Source organism: Epinephelus fuscoguttatus, linkage group LG8 (genome assembly GCF_011397635.1).
Source record: "Epinephelus fuscoguttatus linkage group LG8, E.fuscoguttatus.final_Chr_v1".
In the NCBI taxonomy this organism is placed as follows: domain Eukaryota; kingdom Metazoa; phylum Chordata; class Actinopteri; order Perciformes; family Serranidae; genus Epinephelus; species Epinephelus fuscoguttatus.
Genome location: NC_064759.1, coordinates 22,053,033 through 22,071,077, shown reverse-complemented (window position 1 = coordinate 22,071,077; position 18,045 = coordinate 22,053,033). Strand labels below are relative to the sequence as shown.

At 42.3% G+C, this 18,045-nt stretch overlaps 1 protein-coding gene across 1 annotated transcript in view; it reads left to right on the top strand.

Annotated features, from left to right (window-relative positions):
* The first annotated feature begins 667 nt into the window (after positions 1-667).
* si:dkey-199f5.8 (beta-1,4-galactosyltransferase 3) overlaps positions 668-18,045 on the top strand; it is a 29,794-nt gene continuing 12,416 nt past the window's right edge. Inside the window, exons 1-2 of the mRNA XM_049583231.1 lie at positions 668-823; positions 13,739-15,114. Coding sequence (XP_049439188.1) covers positions 14,841-15,114 — 274 coding nt within the window. The 5' untranslated portion in view covers positions 668-823; positions 13,739-14,840. The remainder of the gene's footprint in view (positions 824-13,738; positions 15,115-18,045) is intronic.

The window sequence follows — 18,045 nt, the reverse complement described above, 5'->3', positions numbered from 1 at the left end:
ATCAACCAGGATGATTAAGACGACACGAGGGTGGACATTTCAGCAAGACAATGATATCAAACACACCGCTGAGGAAACTCTCAGCTGGTTTCGGAGAAAGAAAATAAAGCTGCTAGAATGGCCCATCCAATCAGCTGACTTAAATCCAATTGAAAATCTATGGAAAGACCTAAAGACTGGAATTCATGAAGAGGCCCACGGTACCTTCAAGATTTGAAGACTGTTTGCACCTGAGCAATACATGCCACTAGTTTCTCCATACGGGAGGTGTCTTGAAGCTGTCATTACCAACAAAGGTTGTAAGAAGCATTAAATAAATTTAAGTAAGCGTATTCAATACTGTATACCTGTGTCATTTCACATTATTACACATGAATTAATTTCTGAGGTTATTTGTTTTGGTTTCTTTGTATGAATTGATTACTTGGGTTGTTACCAACATCTGGTGTCTGGCATCTTATAGACGGAAGTTATACCGCTTATTAAAGTAGTACCACCACAGCTGAGCCCATGGAAAAAGATTACAATGGCAGAGCCACTACCACTGCAATTAACTATTAGAATGCGAATATTATTTGCTAATAATTTTCTCGTGAGGAGAAAGCGAAATGTGAGCTCTTTATAGGTGCTTAGTGTAATTTGGGGTTTCCAGTGAAGGGGAGGGGAAAACGGCTGTGCGACACTGACTGTGCTCATTCGCTCTCAGAGACCACAGAGCATCAACTTCAAAACATATCGGAAATACGGAGGAGGGAGGGTACTGCCATGGATATCGACGTCTAACAGCTCCTCAGCCTGCCAACGGATTAAAACAGCACCTCTGGTAAGACTAAAACAGTTAAATACGTGGCTTAAAGAAACCAAAAAGCAGAACCGTGTGTGTGACTGCTAGCTAGCTAGCCAGCTAACTAACGCCAGTTCACCCGCAGCCGCTAGCTCGGCTCGGCTTGGCTCGTCTACCCCGAGACACAGCTGGCGAGGAGCAGTCATAGCGAAGTTTGGGTGAGAACAGTTCCCACCGCTGTGTTAAAAGGATTATGTGTCTTTAAAGTGTGGTATGTTATCTTCTAGTTTGGGTAAATGTGTTCATGTTGGTCACGCGACAGTTGAAAGATAGTTAGCTTCACTTAAAAGTAAGAGCCGTTACAAAACACTGCGATGTATAGCGTTAACGTGCGGTTTAAACGTGTGGCAGAAACAATGGAGACACACGATTTCTCTGGGTTTATTCAAAGTGTGTTTTATTGGTTTGGAGTCTCGAGTAGCTTCACAGCCAACATTGTTAAAGCCAATGTTAGTTGGTCAGCTCAAATTACGTCACTCCCCAAAATGTTTTCACAACTTTTAGCTAACGCGACCACTTAAAAGTTCGCTCGCCTCTCGCGTAAACGTTAGCTAGTTCCCGTGTCACTGCGAGAAGCTAAATGACGACACAGTCAAAAGTTTCGTAGTAACTTTAATGACAAGTGCAGTTGGCACACCAATCCGTGTATTAATAGCTAACTAACGTAACTCACGAGATAGCCAAAGCTGGTGACGGTCACTGTTGAAATATCAGTGTCGAGGATACTCATCGATTTCGCCATTTCATGCTTATTAAGTCACTTGACTCAAAGCTGAAACGGGTTTCACAGGCTGGCTCTTACATCTCTATTCATTTCCCTATGAATTCATGTAAACACTCCTCAGCAGAACAAAAGGTTCTGCATGGCGGCCCCCTCCCCCCTCAGCTGTCAGATCGATTGAGTCAATACTTGAGGAATGAAAGGACCAGTGCAGAAAGCAGAAAGAAAGACTGATCTTTAATTTTCCACTTGTAGATGGACCAGTACTTTAACCTATTGACCACCGGGATGTTATCTTTGTGGAAATGTGACACACATATTCTGTGTGATCAGTGTGATTCACTCTGCACACACACACACACACACACACACACACACACAGTCTGCTTCTCCCTCTGTGTGAATATAATGTGTCAGGAGGAAGTTAAATACTGCACATACGTACCTATAAATCAACTGTTAGGCTTATCGGTCCTAAATAATATGACTCCAACTAGGTGAGGATTAAAACAGGCTACATCTGTGACATGAAGAGAATTTTATCACAAAACATGTTTTTGAAACTTTTTTGTCATAAATTACAAACCCACACATTAACAGTCGTAGTTATTGAGTTAGTATCAATAGCTTAGATGTAAAAGCAAATATGTTGGTCCATTTTAAAAGGAATAGTAAGCACTAATTTAGCTGTAAGTGCACCTATCCATTTGCAATCTCCTCTTCTGACATCTGTACGTTTTCTGTCTCTGTTACATAATTGTTGACAGAGAATAAAGTTTCCTCTCTGCACATGACCACTGGCAGGTATTGAGGGTAATGAGGTTGGTTGTGATAATATAATCCCGTTGTGTAATATCTAAAATGATGTTGTTTTTTTTTATCATGATGTAGTTTTTCAATCATAGTTCTTTCCTGACAGACCATAGCATCTACTCCAGTTTAGACTGGGCTAAATGTTGTGTATTTAGGTTTGCCATTATGATGTTAAGCTTAAAATGCAACTCTCTTAAATAATATCTGTTATACCTCAAAGTCTTAGTTGTTGGTATCAGCTGTCAGACTCTTTTATGTGAGTTTTAACTGCTTTTGTTCTTTTTCGTCTTTCTGCATGAGATAGCAGCTATTCTGGCAGTCCCTTTAGGCCTGGTTGCTCTCAGTACAAGGCTGTTTTATTTTGTTTAAGTAGGCAAAATGGTACAGGATCTGTGGTGTCAGCTGTCCTTTTTCTTGTGTAACTTGTTGCTCCAGTTATGTTTTGGGTTTTCTAGCCACATGGGGGTTTCCTTACCTCCACGGTTGCCATTGCAAAGTTTGCAACCCACTGCGAGCTACTGTGATTTGAGAAGTGACTATCCCTGGTGGGTTGGCTATAGCTAGAGGTGAACACTACACTATGGAAACAGCACGCGCAACCAAAGGCAGAAAGACGAGAAGAAAAAGTGGGAGGAAGGAGAGTGATGATGTGTTGTTTCCACCCTCTCCTCAGTAGTCTGTCCCAGCAGAGTCGGACTCAAGGGAACAGCCATGGAGACATGTACCAGCTGCACCCTTGATGAATGGCCAGGGCTTAGGATGGGTTGCCATGACAAGGACGCTGGCACTCGTTTTCATGCAGACACCTCTTTTCTCAGGGCATGTTTGCACATTATTTCATTGCCTGGTCTTGCTTGCTTGCGGGCAAGGGCTTGCTTGCGTTTACAGAATCTGAAAAACGCTTTTATCTTGAGCCTGTTGTATTTTCAAGACTTACTGTGGTTTGTGTAAGGAATATTTCCCTAATGTTGTGGCAGCCTAGTAAAGAAAAATGATGCTGTTGTGTAAGAGCTATTTACGTCTGCTGACCACATCTGTCCATATCAGTTTCACTTCTGTGTGTAGTGTTAAACACCAATTCCTAAAATTGTTGAAATACTCATTTTAAGAATGGCATAGACCAGTTGTCCAGCTGTTTGAATGCAGCAGGCATGTCATGCATTGCTGTTTTTTAATTAATAAATTAAATGTAGCCCTAAAACTGGAGCCCCTTAAAACCCATCATGAGGAATTTAACCTTGTTGTCTTGAGCTAAGGTCTGATAACATAATGAAATCATTAATTATTAATTAATGGTTACGCCACTATCCATTTCTGTGCACATTCCTAATGGGGATTTAGTATTTCAGCACTATAAAAATAAATCGCAATTTATCGTAGTCATTTTAGACTTTGTACCACAGTTCTGCTCTGAAGCTCAAAGAATGCCAAATATGATTCTGAAAACTAGAGTTGGGTGGATTTTCTGTTTTGCTGGTCTGGTGTGCGAGCTTAATCCAGTTTGATTTAATGCAAATCAGCTAGCTGGCATTTTTCATTATGACGCATGGCAATCAAAGTAGCCTAGTAGTATCAGCACCCTGTGCCGACAGTTTCATGGTGCAAAATCCAGTTTACTGCTGAGCAGAGCACGACAACATGAAGGAAATCAAACTTTTGTAGAGATAAGAAGGGAAAGAGTGGTGCACATTGTGTTTGTAGAAGACCTAAAAGACCTCAGCTTAGGAAATATGTTATAAATGCACTTGATCCAACTTGTGCCGTAACATTACATTAATAATGCTATCTAACAAAGCCATGCAAGTACAGCAGCACAAACTGAATTTGTTGCATTTTTTGCCAAGGTAAACTAGGAAAATATCGTTTTGTTTTATTAGCAATTTCGTTCTTGCTCTCACTGAACTATTGAATGTTTTTGTAGTGTTCTCTGGTCAACTTGTCTGCACTGGCTCTGAAACAAGTAGGAATGCACAGATTGTTAAATTCTGGGCCATTACTGATGGTTAAAATAACAATTTGGCCACTAGGAGAGACCTGTGTTTTTGTTGTTTATTTTGTTTTTGTTGTTGGGGAAACAACAAAATCTTCATTATTAAAAAACCAACTGTTTCAAAGTCATTCAGCCCATCATTATACCATCTTTGAATAAGCACAAATTAAGTCGTACAAAAAAGTATACATTGAAACACACCATGATAACGTAACAGCTAATGTTAAGTAGCTCTCCTCCTGCAGATATTGGCACAAATCGGGGGGAAAAAGGATGCATCCAATGACATTGATACTAAGTTTACTGCATTCCCTCTCCTGAAGGCATCCAGGGCAAGATCTCTGTTTGTCCCAGACATAGTTTCAGTTGTCAAAGGGACAACATTAGCCTCAAGTCCTGCTTCTTAGCCTGTACAAAATCAGTGTGACCCAACAGAAAAACCATCAGTGAATGTCTTTTTTTGTTTGTGTGGGGTGGTTTTTTTGCTGAGAGGCTGATATTAGTCAACAAGGTGAATATTGTCCCATACTGATGTTAAGCCAATAAATGCATTCCTAAAAATAAGCCCTCTCTGAAATCGCAGGTAGCATTAATAGTTCACTGTATGATGTTTACTTGGATATGAAATGTGGTATAATTCCTTCAAACCATACCATAACGTTACCACTTTGAACTGTGTTTTTATGCTTGGTCCTGATTTGCTTGAGTCCACTTGCTACATTGCTGGTATGTTACAGCTCATAGAGCACCAATTAGAAAATCGATCAGTCCATTGGTACCCATTTATCACTGATAATGTTCAATCAGTAACATTTGTTTCACTTTAATTTGGCCAAAAACTAAAATCAATTCCACATTCATTATGGGACTGTGTCAAACCTAAATGCAATTCTTGAGTATTACGTTAAAAGGTGCATCAACTTAAAAGTTAAGAGCTGTAGAATGTGCAGCTGTCATGTTAGAAATAAACAGAGTGGTAAAATAAATGCATTGTAAACTTACACAGTTAATCATTTTCTGCTAGCCCTCCTCTTTCGTCTTAATTGAAACAACAGTGTTGTTTTTTGTTGTAATAATTTTTTCAAATATTCATCAAAGGCAGTGTGGAGATAGGAGAAACTTCTAGAAATCACTGTAACACTCTACCACTCTAGGCTTTAAAGCAGAGTGGCCAAAAGGAAGCCCTGTCTCATTAAAAGACACAAGAAAGCTCACTTGGAATTTGCAAAAAAGCACCCAAAGGACTCTCAGACTGTGAGAAACAAGACTGTCTTGTCCTTTCTTGCTGGGAATTACTCTTAGAATTTTCCTAAATCATTCCTTAGCTATGACTCCTGGCTATAATTTTTTTAGGCTAAGTTTGGAGCTCTGAGTATTCTCAGAATGTTTGAAAATACGACCCCTTGGCCCTATTCATAAAGCTTCCCAGTACAAAGAGTTGCTTCTGGTGACGCAATTCAAGGAAAACTCTTATATTACAATGTTTTGTCAAGAATTTGCCCTTACTGTTAAGACCAGATCATGATAAAGATAAAAGTTATTCACAAAGCATGTCAGCCCTTAGGAGAGATGAAAAACTGTTGGAGTAGGCAGGAGGACTTAAGAGGTTGATGAGTTTCTTTAGCAGAGGAGAATATGGCAGAAAGACAACGGGGTAGGAGAAATAGTGCTGAATGACAGGGAGTTAATGAAACGTTACAGATTAGAACATGCCGGGATAATGTTTGTGGCCGATCTCATTAGAGATACACTTATATCTTCCACCCAAGCAATAGCAGAAGTGATTCAGGAAACATTTAAGTGCAATTCTAAGCAAGGAAGGGACAGAAACGTTCACCTAAGTGAGGAGCTGTGGTTGACCCTTTTGCTAGGTGTGATGCATACATTAAAAGGGTGTGTTTGGTAACCTTTTTGTGAATGTGCAAGGTGTGGACATTCTCTAAATGTTGAGACAAACTTTAGTTGTTGCTTATCTCAGATATATATTGTATTAGGACGTTACATACCTTGACATGTTTTGGCGGAAACTTCTGCCTTCCTCAGAAGTGTCACTTGGTGGTGGTTGTGACGCGTCTTTATCTGTCAGTATCAGAAACTGAAGACCATTGAACTGAGACAAACACAGGTTATCACTGCTTTAATTTTTTTTTTTAATTTTATATACTTTATTAATCCCTGAGGGGAAATTCAATTTTCACACACACAACACACACATGCACAAACTGGACCTATACATGCACTAAGTGGAGAGATGTCAGAGTGGGCTGCCCATGACGGGCGCCGAGCGGTTGGAGGGTTCGGTGCCTTGCTCAGGGGCACCTTGGCAGTGCCCAGGAGGTGAACTGGCATCTCTGCAGCTACCAGTCCACGCTCCATATTTTGGTCCGGACGGGGACTTGAACGGGCGACCCTCCGGTTCCTAACCCAAGTCCCTATGGACTGAGCTACTGTTGCCCCAATTTACAGTTGCATTGCAGTTCTCAAATATCTTAGTGTTGCGGTCACTTTATTTCTGGAGTTATAGTGTTATTGGCTTGGGTGGGAGATGTGAGCGTATCTCTAATGAGATCGACCACAAACATTAGCCAAGCAAGATCAAAGCTCTAGCTTTTCATTATATCATTGTCATTTAGCATTATTTCTCCTACCTCTTTGTCTTTCTGACATTTTCTCCTCTCTGTAATAAACTCTCAAGCCTCTTAAAAGTCTCTCCCTTCTCCTAACAGTTTACACCTTAGGAGGTCTCTTAAGGACCAGGATTTAGTCTTAACTTTAAGGGAAAATTCTAAGAAAACATTATAATTCTAAGATTTTTTTCCTAGAACTTCATCACTTGGAGGAACTTTTTACCTTGTGAGTGCTTTGGAAAAAGTCACTTATACCTCTGAGCAAGAAAGGGATAGAAACTGAAACCTTAGTTAGGAGTTGTGGTGGATCCCCTTGCCAGGTATGATGCCTTGTAATGGCTCTCCTGGGCCTGCTAGGTGTGTTTTCCCCTTTCTTTGTCTGTCCGTGTTTTGTTGCAGGTCCCTGGTAGGTTGAGTTTAGAAGTGCAAGTGGGAGCCCCTGGTCTGTCTCTCAGGGGTAGCTTATTTAAGACCTGGCTGTTCCAGTCCACTCTGTCAGCACCGTCCTCTTGTTTGGTTGGCTTCTTTGTTAGTAATTTTGCACAACAACGTCCATTCATCACTCACTCACTCACTCACTCATGCATCTGCTGACGCTTTGATAACACTGATTAACACACCTCATGACTGTGTGTCCTGTCTTGTGTCATGGTTTATGAGCTGCGTTGTTAGATGCATTCATAATAGGATGTGTGTTTAGTTGCCCGTTTTTGAGCCAGCAAGGTGTGGACACCCAGTGAGAATGAAAGGAACTTCGTCATAATGTGAGACTGTTAAAGTTCTGTAATTGTTAGTGTGATAAAGCTGAGACAGATACAAGTCATCACTGCTGCACTGTTGACAAATATGTTGGTGCTGTCATCACTTTCATTTCTGGCATTATTGCATTGGATGGGAAATGTGAGTGCATTTCTAATAAGATTGACTACAAACATTATCCCTGCAAGATCGAATCTGTAACGTTTCATTACCTCACTGTCATATTTCTGCTATCTCTTTGCAGTGTTCAACATAACTTTTTTCCCCACTGGCACCCCGGGCCAGTAGTTCAGAGGTTCACTGGCCCCTTGTATATTCTTACTGGCCCAAGTAAAAAAAGAGAGAGAGAAAAAAATGTCTATAAATCTTCATTTCATTTCATTTAACTCCATTATACCTCACCGTAGTGCGTGATGGTATACAGAAGTCCTCAGAGAAGCATAACAGGTTTTCAGAGCTTTAACTTCTGCCTGTATGAGGGAATCAGATGGATGGTGGTGTGGTCAGAGTGGCCCAGTGCAGCGTGGGGGACGGTGTGATAAGCGTTGTTAACAGCTGTGTAGTGATCCAGGATATTCTTCTCTCTGGTCAGATAAACTGTTTGTATTTGGGGAGTTCATGGGTGAGGTTACCTTTGTTAAAGTCACCAAGAACAATAACTTACTAAAATAATAAGTCTGGGTAAGTCTGCTCCACACACAGTAGCTATCTGGTCTGCGAGCGTGCGCTGTGCCTCCTGCTCGTTGGCCTGCGGTGGCATGTAAACACCAACCAGAATGAATGAAGCAAACTCACGGGGGGAGTAAAAAGGTTTACAGTTGATGAAAAAAGATTCCAGATCAGGAGAGAAGTGCTGCTGGATCACTGTCACGTCATTACACCAGCCACTGTTTGTGTAAAAACAGATACCTCCACCTTTAGTTTTGCCACAGCGTTCAGTGTTACGATCCGCTCTGAAGAGTTGGAAGCCTGCCAGCTGCTGCGCAGAGTTCGGTGTCGAGCCACACAGCCATGTCTCTGTAAAGCACAAAACTGCAGATGTAGAAAACTCTCCGTTTTTCACCATCAGTAGCTTAAGTTCATCCAGTTTATTGGTCAGCGAATGCACGTTGGAGAGAAATATACCTGGCAGCGGTGTCCACGTTGTCGTAGACGCACAAGCGCACCGGCACGTTTCCCGCTGGAGTTGTTCCCCTGACAGCCAGATATATATTAGCCTACTGAGGTACTGAGTAAGTTAGCTTCTCGGGCATGCTGAGCATAGAGTGTCTCACTGAGCTCTGACCTGTGGCGCGGTTAAAAAACAAACAAAAAAGCCTTACAGCGTCACTGGCCCAAGCGGGCTTGTGACTAGTCAGTCAACTTGCCCGACATACTTTTTGATTGGCCCCAGGCCATCAGGCCATTGCTTATGTCAAACACTGCTCTTTGTCTTTCTACTATTTTCTCCTGTGCTTTAGAAACTCTTTTAAGTCCTCCAACCTATTCCTACCAGTTTTTTTAATCTTAAGATTACTATGGTGGAGATATGTCCATGTGTGTATGACATTACATTGTGTTAAGCAGGCAGACAAATGGTATCGATGAATGAGGCCCAACATTTGTGAAATAAGTTTGTTTGGTTTGGTTTAGTAAAACTGTCTTTTTAGCAATAAATCAGGCGACCAATAATCACTCACAATTCCAACGATTTCCACTGGATGTCCACACCTTGCAAGCTCACCAATAGGCATGTCTGTGACAACCAATCATACCTTTTAAAATAAGGCATTAACCATAGCAGTGGATTCAAACACACCTTCTGACTAAGATAAAAAAATTTCCTTAATCACCTCTGAACTGGGACTCCTTGCTGGAAGTTTTTACGCTAAGTTGGGAGCTCTCTGAGAGTAATCTCAGACTGTCTGTGATGATTACATTTTATTTTCAGTAGTGCGTTAATAAATGCACTCTGACTGTGGCCGTTTATTTTAAAAGAACACTTGTCTTTCTGCCATGCAATTTTTTTGTTGAAAGAGACCCAGGGGACTGTGCTTTGAAGTAATTTCTCCTTTTAACTGTCAGTTTTAATGCTTGCTCTTCTGTCATTTTATTGTTAGATATGTGTTTGTTGTGTCCTGCTACCTTCATCTGTTTTCTACAGTTGGATATATCATTTTAAGAGAGATGGATAACAGGTTCTTGTAGCATGCAGGAGTCTTCTGCTGTTTTTCTGAATAAAAGCACAAAGTGAATCTGTGCAAAAGCGAGTGGGATTTGATGGACTTTCCCCCGACTAACAGTAGTTAGGGTTTAGCAGATTTAACAGGAAGGTCACACATTTAAGGCTGGAAAGCCCTCGCTCATCCTCGATAGCTTTGCACATATCGAACTGATGACCCACTCAGACAGATGTGAAGGGTTCATCCTCCTAATGCAGAACCTTGCTATGTGATTCAGTGGGGTGAAGAGGTTAAGGTCCTTATCAGGCAGTGCAGTCTAGTCCGGGTTTTGTGGCAAGCTTTTCTATCCTTTTGGTAAAACATACTTGGAGCGCAAGAGTTGAGCATTCTTATCTTTCTTGTCAGTGTTTGCTGAAATGATAGTGCCTTTTTTTGCTTTACATGCATTGGCTCTTGCCTCTGAGGACTTAAGAAATCAATAGCAAGCACTTAATAGCATTTGTTTCCCTTTCTTGCAATAACGCTTTGAAGAACAGCTGCCTTGAAATCAGCTGCAGACGATTTTCCATCGTAGAATAGCTTTGTAGTCAAACATGGATGGGCCACATCTCTGCTCTGTACTCTGCACATTTGATGTGAACCAGCTGTGCCTGGAATTTCTGGCTCAGATAGCCACCAACTATAAAATAAACCACGGCAAGTAATAAATGACTGTTACTGTTGAAAATATGATTTGTACTTAAATGTCGCTGATCAGCATGAGTCCAGGGAATGAGCTGCTTTGACAGTTGGAGAAGAATTAAAAAAGGGGGGAATAAAGAGGAAAAGTGAATTAAGTGTTGGTGCCAGTATAGCCTCAATAGGAATGTCTGGCTAGGTAACCCTCTTCTGTGGTTACCCTCTCTGAGACTTGGTTTGGCTGCTCGTTTATCTCCCTCTGGGGCTGTTATGACTGTCAATGGGCTGTGCACGAGTGCTATGATGTCCCTTTAGGATTTGAACAGCAGTGCATAAGCTATTACTCCCTGGATGATGATCTATATATATAACTCCCATTCTCTATGCCCCCATCCCCTCTTATATTCTTGTTGCTGCTTCATTCTAACCCCCATGCTAGCCCCGTTGGCAACTCTTGTATTCACTCATGTGTGTGTAAGCATCCATGTGGACATACCATATATATGCAATATTAATGCCCCATGGGCAGGAAAGGAAAGGTCCCATTTGTTGGCTGTTATGTGCCATCACTCTCTTTAAAGCACACATTGTGAGGAAAAAAAATAAATAAATAAAAAAGAGGCGAGCGGGGGTGCTGGGAACAAGACCAGAAAAGGCTCGCTTTGGTGTGCTGAAGTATGTTACGTCATGCCAAACCTGCCTCTTTTGAAATTCTAAATGTAGAAGGGGAGGATATCCATGCAGGAGAGACAATGAAGTCAAAAGAACATAGTGTAACCAGACTATTGGCTGCTTTCCCTCTCCCCCTCCAGCTCCTCTTAGTTTGCTTTGTCCTTCTCTGTGTTTGGTTCACCCCTCAGCCCTTTAGCTAACACAGAAAGATTCGTCTCCATCTAGTCACTGGATCTCTTTTATATGCGTGTTAAGTCAGTGCCTGAGCTTTGTTGAAGGAGGTGCCTGCTGCCAAGTTCTCTCACTGTATAAGCCAACTGAAGCACAATATGGCCCCCAAGCATTAAAGCAAACCAGACTCATCAGTTTCCCCTTTGTGAATACATAGGCCTACATATATCTCATTACAGACAAATGTGATGCTTGAATATGGGAGAATGGAAAGGGGGTGTCACAGAAAGTTTTAATTCAGTCCCTGGGGGGGTTTCCTAATGCACAATGCTTAGTCGTGTATAGACTCAAACCTGCACACCACATTGATCTTATCAGCCATGTATTGTCCTTGAAAACCTGAGAGGTTTAATCATTTGTATTTATCTAGCAAGCCTGAAAGACCATTAACCTCTTAGCAAGTCTTTGTCATTATTTAAAAAAACGATTAGTGTTTTCCAGGTCAGTTTTCTTTTGTGTGTGTGTTCTGGATCACAGCTCTGAGTGGAGTTAAATTTCCCCGCTGTGGGATAAATCTTTATGGCATGATCTTTATAAACCATATCCATAATCTATGGGGTTATTATAGAGGCCAGGCAAAGGGAGAGAGGTCAATCTCCCATCTGCTCACAGCTCCTCATGCAGATGAAAATCATCTGCAGCGGCAAGCAGAGGCTTTCCTCTCCTTTTTGATCCACATATCCCCTCAGAGAAAAACCTTTATCATCCTTGAACTGAAAATCCTCGCAGTCAGCTGTCAAAGCAAAACGCAGAAGCACGTAAACACTACAGTTCAGTGAGCACGAGTTTGTCAGATGTCATCAGTATATCTGGGTAGTTGATCAAGTGGGCTGTGTGTTTCAGTTGTAGTTTTCTCAATTAAATGAAACATGGTTTGTAGATGTTACTATTTCCTGCCAGTTGCAATAACAATTACGGTTTACTCACCCTCTTCAGTGAGGAAACACAGGAATGTGATGACACTGATTGACTCTGTTATTCAACAGATTCCAATTTATCATCAGTGTGATCTCTTATAAAACTACATGGCTATGCACATCTATAAACATCCATAAAAACTAGGTGTCAACATAGTATGAAATATAGCAGAATAAGTGGTTGTATTTTTAAATTACCAACACTAGTATTGCTAATAATTACTGAAAACAAATTGCAGAGTCATCTTTCTCTTGTTATGTTTTTTTTTTTATCTTTTTGTCTTAACTGTCTCTTTTCTCTCTTTCCTTGTCTCTCTATCTTAACAAGCTGTGTGAAATGTACCTGTTTCTGTAGAATGTTCCTGAAAGACGGCTGCAAATGAACGCATTGTTTTTTTCCCGTGTAATTAGCAAGACATGCTCTAAGGGCTAAAGATGTCAACACCATACTAATGATTCAGTAGGAATAAATACAACTGGCATTAAAGCTGTTCACTTTAGGGCGCATAACGTAAACATTAGTCAAGCAAAGATTAAAACGAGTAAATAAATAAAATGTGTGGTAAACAAGCCATCTGTCATCGCTGAAATGATAGGCCTTTATGACTTAAAGCTGTTAAGTCCAAGTGCATTAGGAGACATTGCAGCTCTGCATGGTTTTAGACCTTTCATTCAGCGCAATGAGTCGACTTTAACAAATATTGACTTTTGGGAATTAAATCAAAGCTGTTAAATCAGTAACTTTAAAATGTGTAGGTGAGAGGTTGGAAGCTGTTCTGGTCACTGTTCTCTCTACCAGTCTCTTAGTCTCTCCACCAGTCTCGTAGCAGTCAGTGGGATTAGGATTAGTGGTCTGAGGCTGGCTTCTTTAACGAGAACTAATTGATCTGCGACCGAGGATGTGTTGGACACTGCAGTAGACAGCAACAGAGCAGGTTAAGGGGTTATGCAAGGTCGGCAAACACCACATTGCTGCAGCCTGCAGAAACGGAGCCACTGAGTTTGTTGGCTCTAGAACTAGGAAGTTTAATCCACACGTTGATGCATGGCTTCCCCTCTGCCATCGGCTGTGGGCAGCAGGCCTCTCTCTGGGGAGGCATCTGCACTGGAGCCCACGCTGAGCCTGATTAGTCAAGGCTGTCCAACTGTGCCGTTGAGTCTCCATGTAAACAAACACAAACCATTTGTTGGGCCTTTATTGCACACAATCAGTCATTGTTTGTATGGGAAAAGCATTCTGCTGTAAGTACAAAATCGCTGATGTCAACAGTTTGAACCAAAGGGGTCAGTCGATGTAACTCCCTCCTCCTCTTTGTCTTTTCAGAGCTGTGGAGTGACTGGTCCAGTTCCTGTCCATCCAGTGAGCCTAGTGGCTGCCAGCGCAGTGAGCTGCGTGAAGTGTCTCAGAGCTGTGGATTGCATCATTATAGGACAATAGCAATTGGAATCAAAGCTCTCCCTCCTCCTCCTCCATCTCCTCCCCCATTTCTTTTTCTCTCAGCCTGACTCTCCACACATACACACACACACAACCCTCTGACCACTCCTCCCACAGTGGTCATGGTCCACTCCCCCTGTTTCTCCAGCCAGTCAGCCAGTGAGTCGATGGAAGCTGTGTAATCCTCTGTAAAGTATAGGGCCTATACGGCTGCATATGCTCCCTTTTGTCATGGCGGCTGTTGTTGTTGCAGAGGCCTCCCTCAGGAGAGCACATGAGGGAGAACAGAAGGCAGCATAAAGCTCACAAAGGGAGGAAGAGAGAGCGAGCAAGCCAGTGAGAGAGAGACACTGACGCTGCCATTTATTTGACCGCAGGAGAATGAGCTTCACAGGGCAACGGATGGAATTCAATGGGGGTGAAACTACATGATGTGGGACTGGCATTACCGCCCCACGCCAATCACAAATTGGACCAAGAGTCAACTTTGGAGATATTTGCCACATAGTGGTCTGCAGCGAGGAATGCAGTGAAACAGAGAAAAGTAGATAAGACTTTTTCTCTTGGTTTAGAGTATTTTTCTATTTTTCCTCTCCTTTGGGGTCTTTTTTCAGTTACACCCTACCAGAAGTGCCTTTTTCTGTTACTTTTTGTCTATTTTTTTAATCATCTTGCTTTATATTCATACTCCAAACTGCCACAGATTATTGCATGTAACATACAATAACTTTCACATTCAATGTGTGTTGCCATATTTTAAAGAAGGTACATAGTATATTTGACATTGTGTGTATGTGTTAACAGACACAACACCAGCCTCCATCAAATACACAGTTGACAATCATCACTTTTCTTAATTTTGTTTCTGCTCGGGGAGAGCTTATATAGTCCCAACATTAATTCACTTAGAGCAAGGTTGCACCAGACCGTGACTTTCTGCACTGCCTCCTCTGAACCTTTGTTGGTTTGACAACACGTGGCCGTCACCATGGTCAGTATCCAATCCAAATGGCGCTACCTTTTCATGTTCTTGGGGATCCAGTTGGTAGTCATGGCACTGCTGTCCCGAGAGGGGTATCAAAAGAGGGTCTCCTACTTCATCCGCATCTTCCGCAAGCCTGACACCACTGGTCTGTCAGGCCGCAACCACTCATCAGCAGGCATTGCTGGAGGGGATGTATACGCCAATCTCTCCCACCTATCCAAAACGCATGGCCATGGAGATGACATGCCCTTATGCCCCAAGAAGTCTCCTCTTATAGGTGAGTGGTCTTTCCTGTTTCTGTGCCATTCCGTTGTACCTGAACAGGCTGTACTACTGAAGATAGATCACTCTTTCTTTACATGTGTAAATCTCTAAATACAACATTGTCTTATAAACAGGCATACCTGGTGATTTTCTGGAATTACATTTGGTGCCATTCATTATCAGGGCTCGACAGTGCGAGTGTTTCATTCGCATTTGCAACTAAAAATAGGTGTGTGCGAACTGTAAAAAATATTTATGGGCACATGTGCGCATAAAAAAATCAGCCGAAGCAGCCTATATTTTTCTTAAAAATATGATAATCTAACTGCAAATATTGAAGGAACTCCAGCTGCCTTCCCTCTTCCCTCTTTCCTCTTCCCCGTGTGACACGGTTATGGGCGGTTTTCCAAGCCACTGTCGGCACAATGAATTTAAGTCCCACTGTCGGCAGCGTGGAAATAAGTCAAAGTGTGGAGGAAGCTGCGGACCTACAGGGAAGCCTGCTCCATTCTCCCCGCAGTTAGGGACCGTTCTCCATGGCCAGGCTGTTAGCTGGGTGGAAATAAGTCAAAGTGTAGCAGAGACGAGGGACCGGGAAAAGCAGTGGACCTCTGGTTAAGCCTGCTCCGTTCTCCCCGCAGTTAGGGACCGTTCGCCATGGTACCACTGCTGGGCAGGGTTGAAATAAAGCCCTTATCCCACAGAGCGCGCAAAGCACAGACCTCCGCCGACGAACCCATTCATCGTGTATGTGCTACCGCATCGCAAGAGCGCACTGCTCTGCCGCCGAGCTGATGCCGTGGCGTCTGCGTGCCGCCAGCCTGCGCTCGAATTGAACATTTTTTTAGGGGCCATTCAGATGTAGCGTCTTTTGCGCGCACAAATCCATTAGTTTCAATGTAAACGCGCATCAAGCACGCTCACAATCCAAAGCAACGCCGTAGCGGTGTGCATTCGGTGCGACGCGCCTGTTTTTTTGTGCACGTCCGCGGCACACAGAGATGGAAAAATCTCAACTTTTTTGAATGTAGCAAGCGTACTGCATGTCGTGATAAGAATTAACCAATCAGCTCCACGGATCTGCTTCTTCCTTTCCATCCAACGGACTTCACAACATCCGGTGGTGTGAAAGGCAGCAAGCAATGGAGGAGCGACTGATCATTCTTGTCCAGGGATATCCAGAGTTATATGACCTGTCTTTGTCGTACTACTTTGACTCCAACAGAAGGAACAATGCCTGGAGAATTATCAGCTCGGAGCTTGGGATAACTGGTGAGCATGATGATACGCTATTTTTATGGCTTTGTAACTTTTTTACTCCCCCTGTGAGTGACAGGCAGTTTTGGTTGCTTCGTAACGGCAGGCGCGACAGTAGCACAACCTCCGAAGCGCCTAGGATAAAAGGATGGAAACGGCACAGCTGGCGTTTTCCACGCACTTTTAGACGCTACATCTGAATGGGGCCTTAATTTCACCGCAACGCGCTGTGACAATACCTCGTCGCGTCCAATAGCAGAGAAGAGCCTGAAGTAGACCTGGAAGCGGTCACCATGGAGCTGTAGCTCTTGAACGAGCCTGTACCCCAAATCCTGTCTTGCGCGCCTTGCTCTCCGCTTGCTCTGCGCCCTACCCCACGGTGGGTGCCACGAAAATCACGCTCTGTGTGAAAGAGGCTTAAGTCCTGCAGAGTTTCAGAGGACCTGGAGAATGTTTTAGGATAGTAATAACATTATATAAGATAATCATATTGCAAAGATAATATATATAAGATAATAACATTAAAGACAAGATTAAATTGCAATACTTCTTCAAAACTTGATGATTTTACCTTTCTGTAGATTTTGTATGCAAATTCATTAAATAATGTTGCTTGTAAATGTCTATTTGCATCACATTTATTACGGAAAACACATTATTTGATCAATTTACATTGTGCCCCTAAAGTTCTTTGTGTGCTCCTTACTTTTTCAACTTAGGAGCACATGTGCTCCTTGGGAAAAAAGTTAGCGTCAAGCCCTGATTATGTTTGGTTGCTTCACCTTGTCTTTGTCTATGAGTTACTGGTAGCTGCTGATGGATCTACCTGCAAACGAATGGCCCTTCTATCAGTAAACATGGCATATTTGAAAGGCAAATTTCAGTGGATTATGAAGCCACTGTTTGTTTATTTTAAAGTCAGTGATCTTGATGACTGAACTTCAATGGTTGTGTTGTGCATCTGCTGTTGTATAGAGGCAGTGGGGACACAGAGGTGGGGGCCACATGTTTCTGCTTCAAGTGCATGGCAGTGTTGCAGCTGTCAGATGTTTCCATTTAGCACAATGAAGTTGAGCCATCACTTGAGTAATGAGTCGTGCAAGCTCAGCTGCTGCTTCATGGTGTTGTTTTGTGGTGGTTTGCTGTAGATTTCATCGTCTGCTCTCTCAGGTATACTGTATAAAGCTTACAGCTTGCAAAAGATATGAAGCGATAGAGTAGTGTGTTTCAAGTTCAGGTTAGGAAACTTGGTATTCAGTAAGACTTTGCCAGCAATTCTGATCTACTTAGTGATGACCAAAACAAAGGCTTTGGCTACCCTTTGTATAAAGTCTTGTACATTTTTCTTTGAAAAGGTCATTGAGGTATTACTGAGTATTATATCTGGTAGCAGAACGTGAACAAAAGCCCTCTAGAGTTTCACTAAAACTAGTTTAGCAAGCAGAGTATGACTGTTACACCGACACAGATCTTGTGTATTAGCTGAACGGGACTTAATAGTCTGACGAAGTACATGTTTCATTCCGTTTTTAAGTTTTCGGATTGTCTGTCTGTCCCTGTGTATGTCCCATCCTTGTGAGCACAATATCTCATGAATGCCTCAAGGACATTTTTCTCAAATGTGACACAAATGTCCACTTGCACTCAGCGATAAACTGATAAGTTGTTGGTGGTCAAAGGTCAAGGT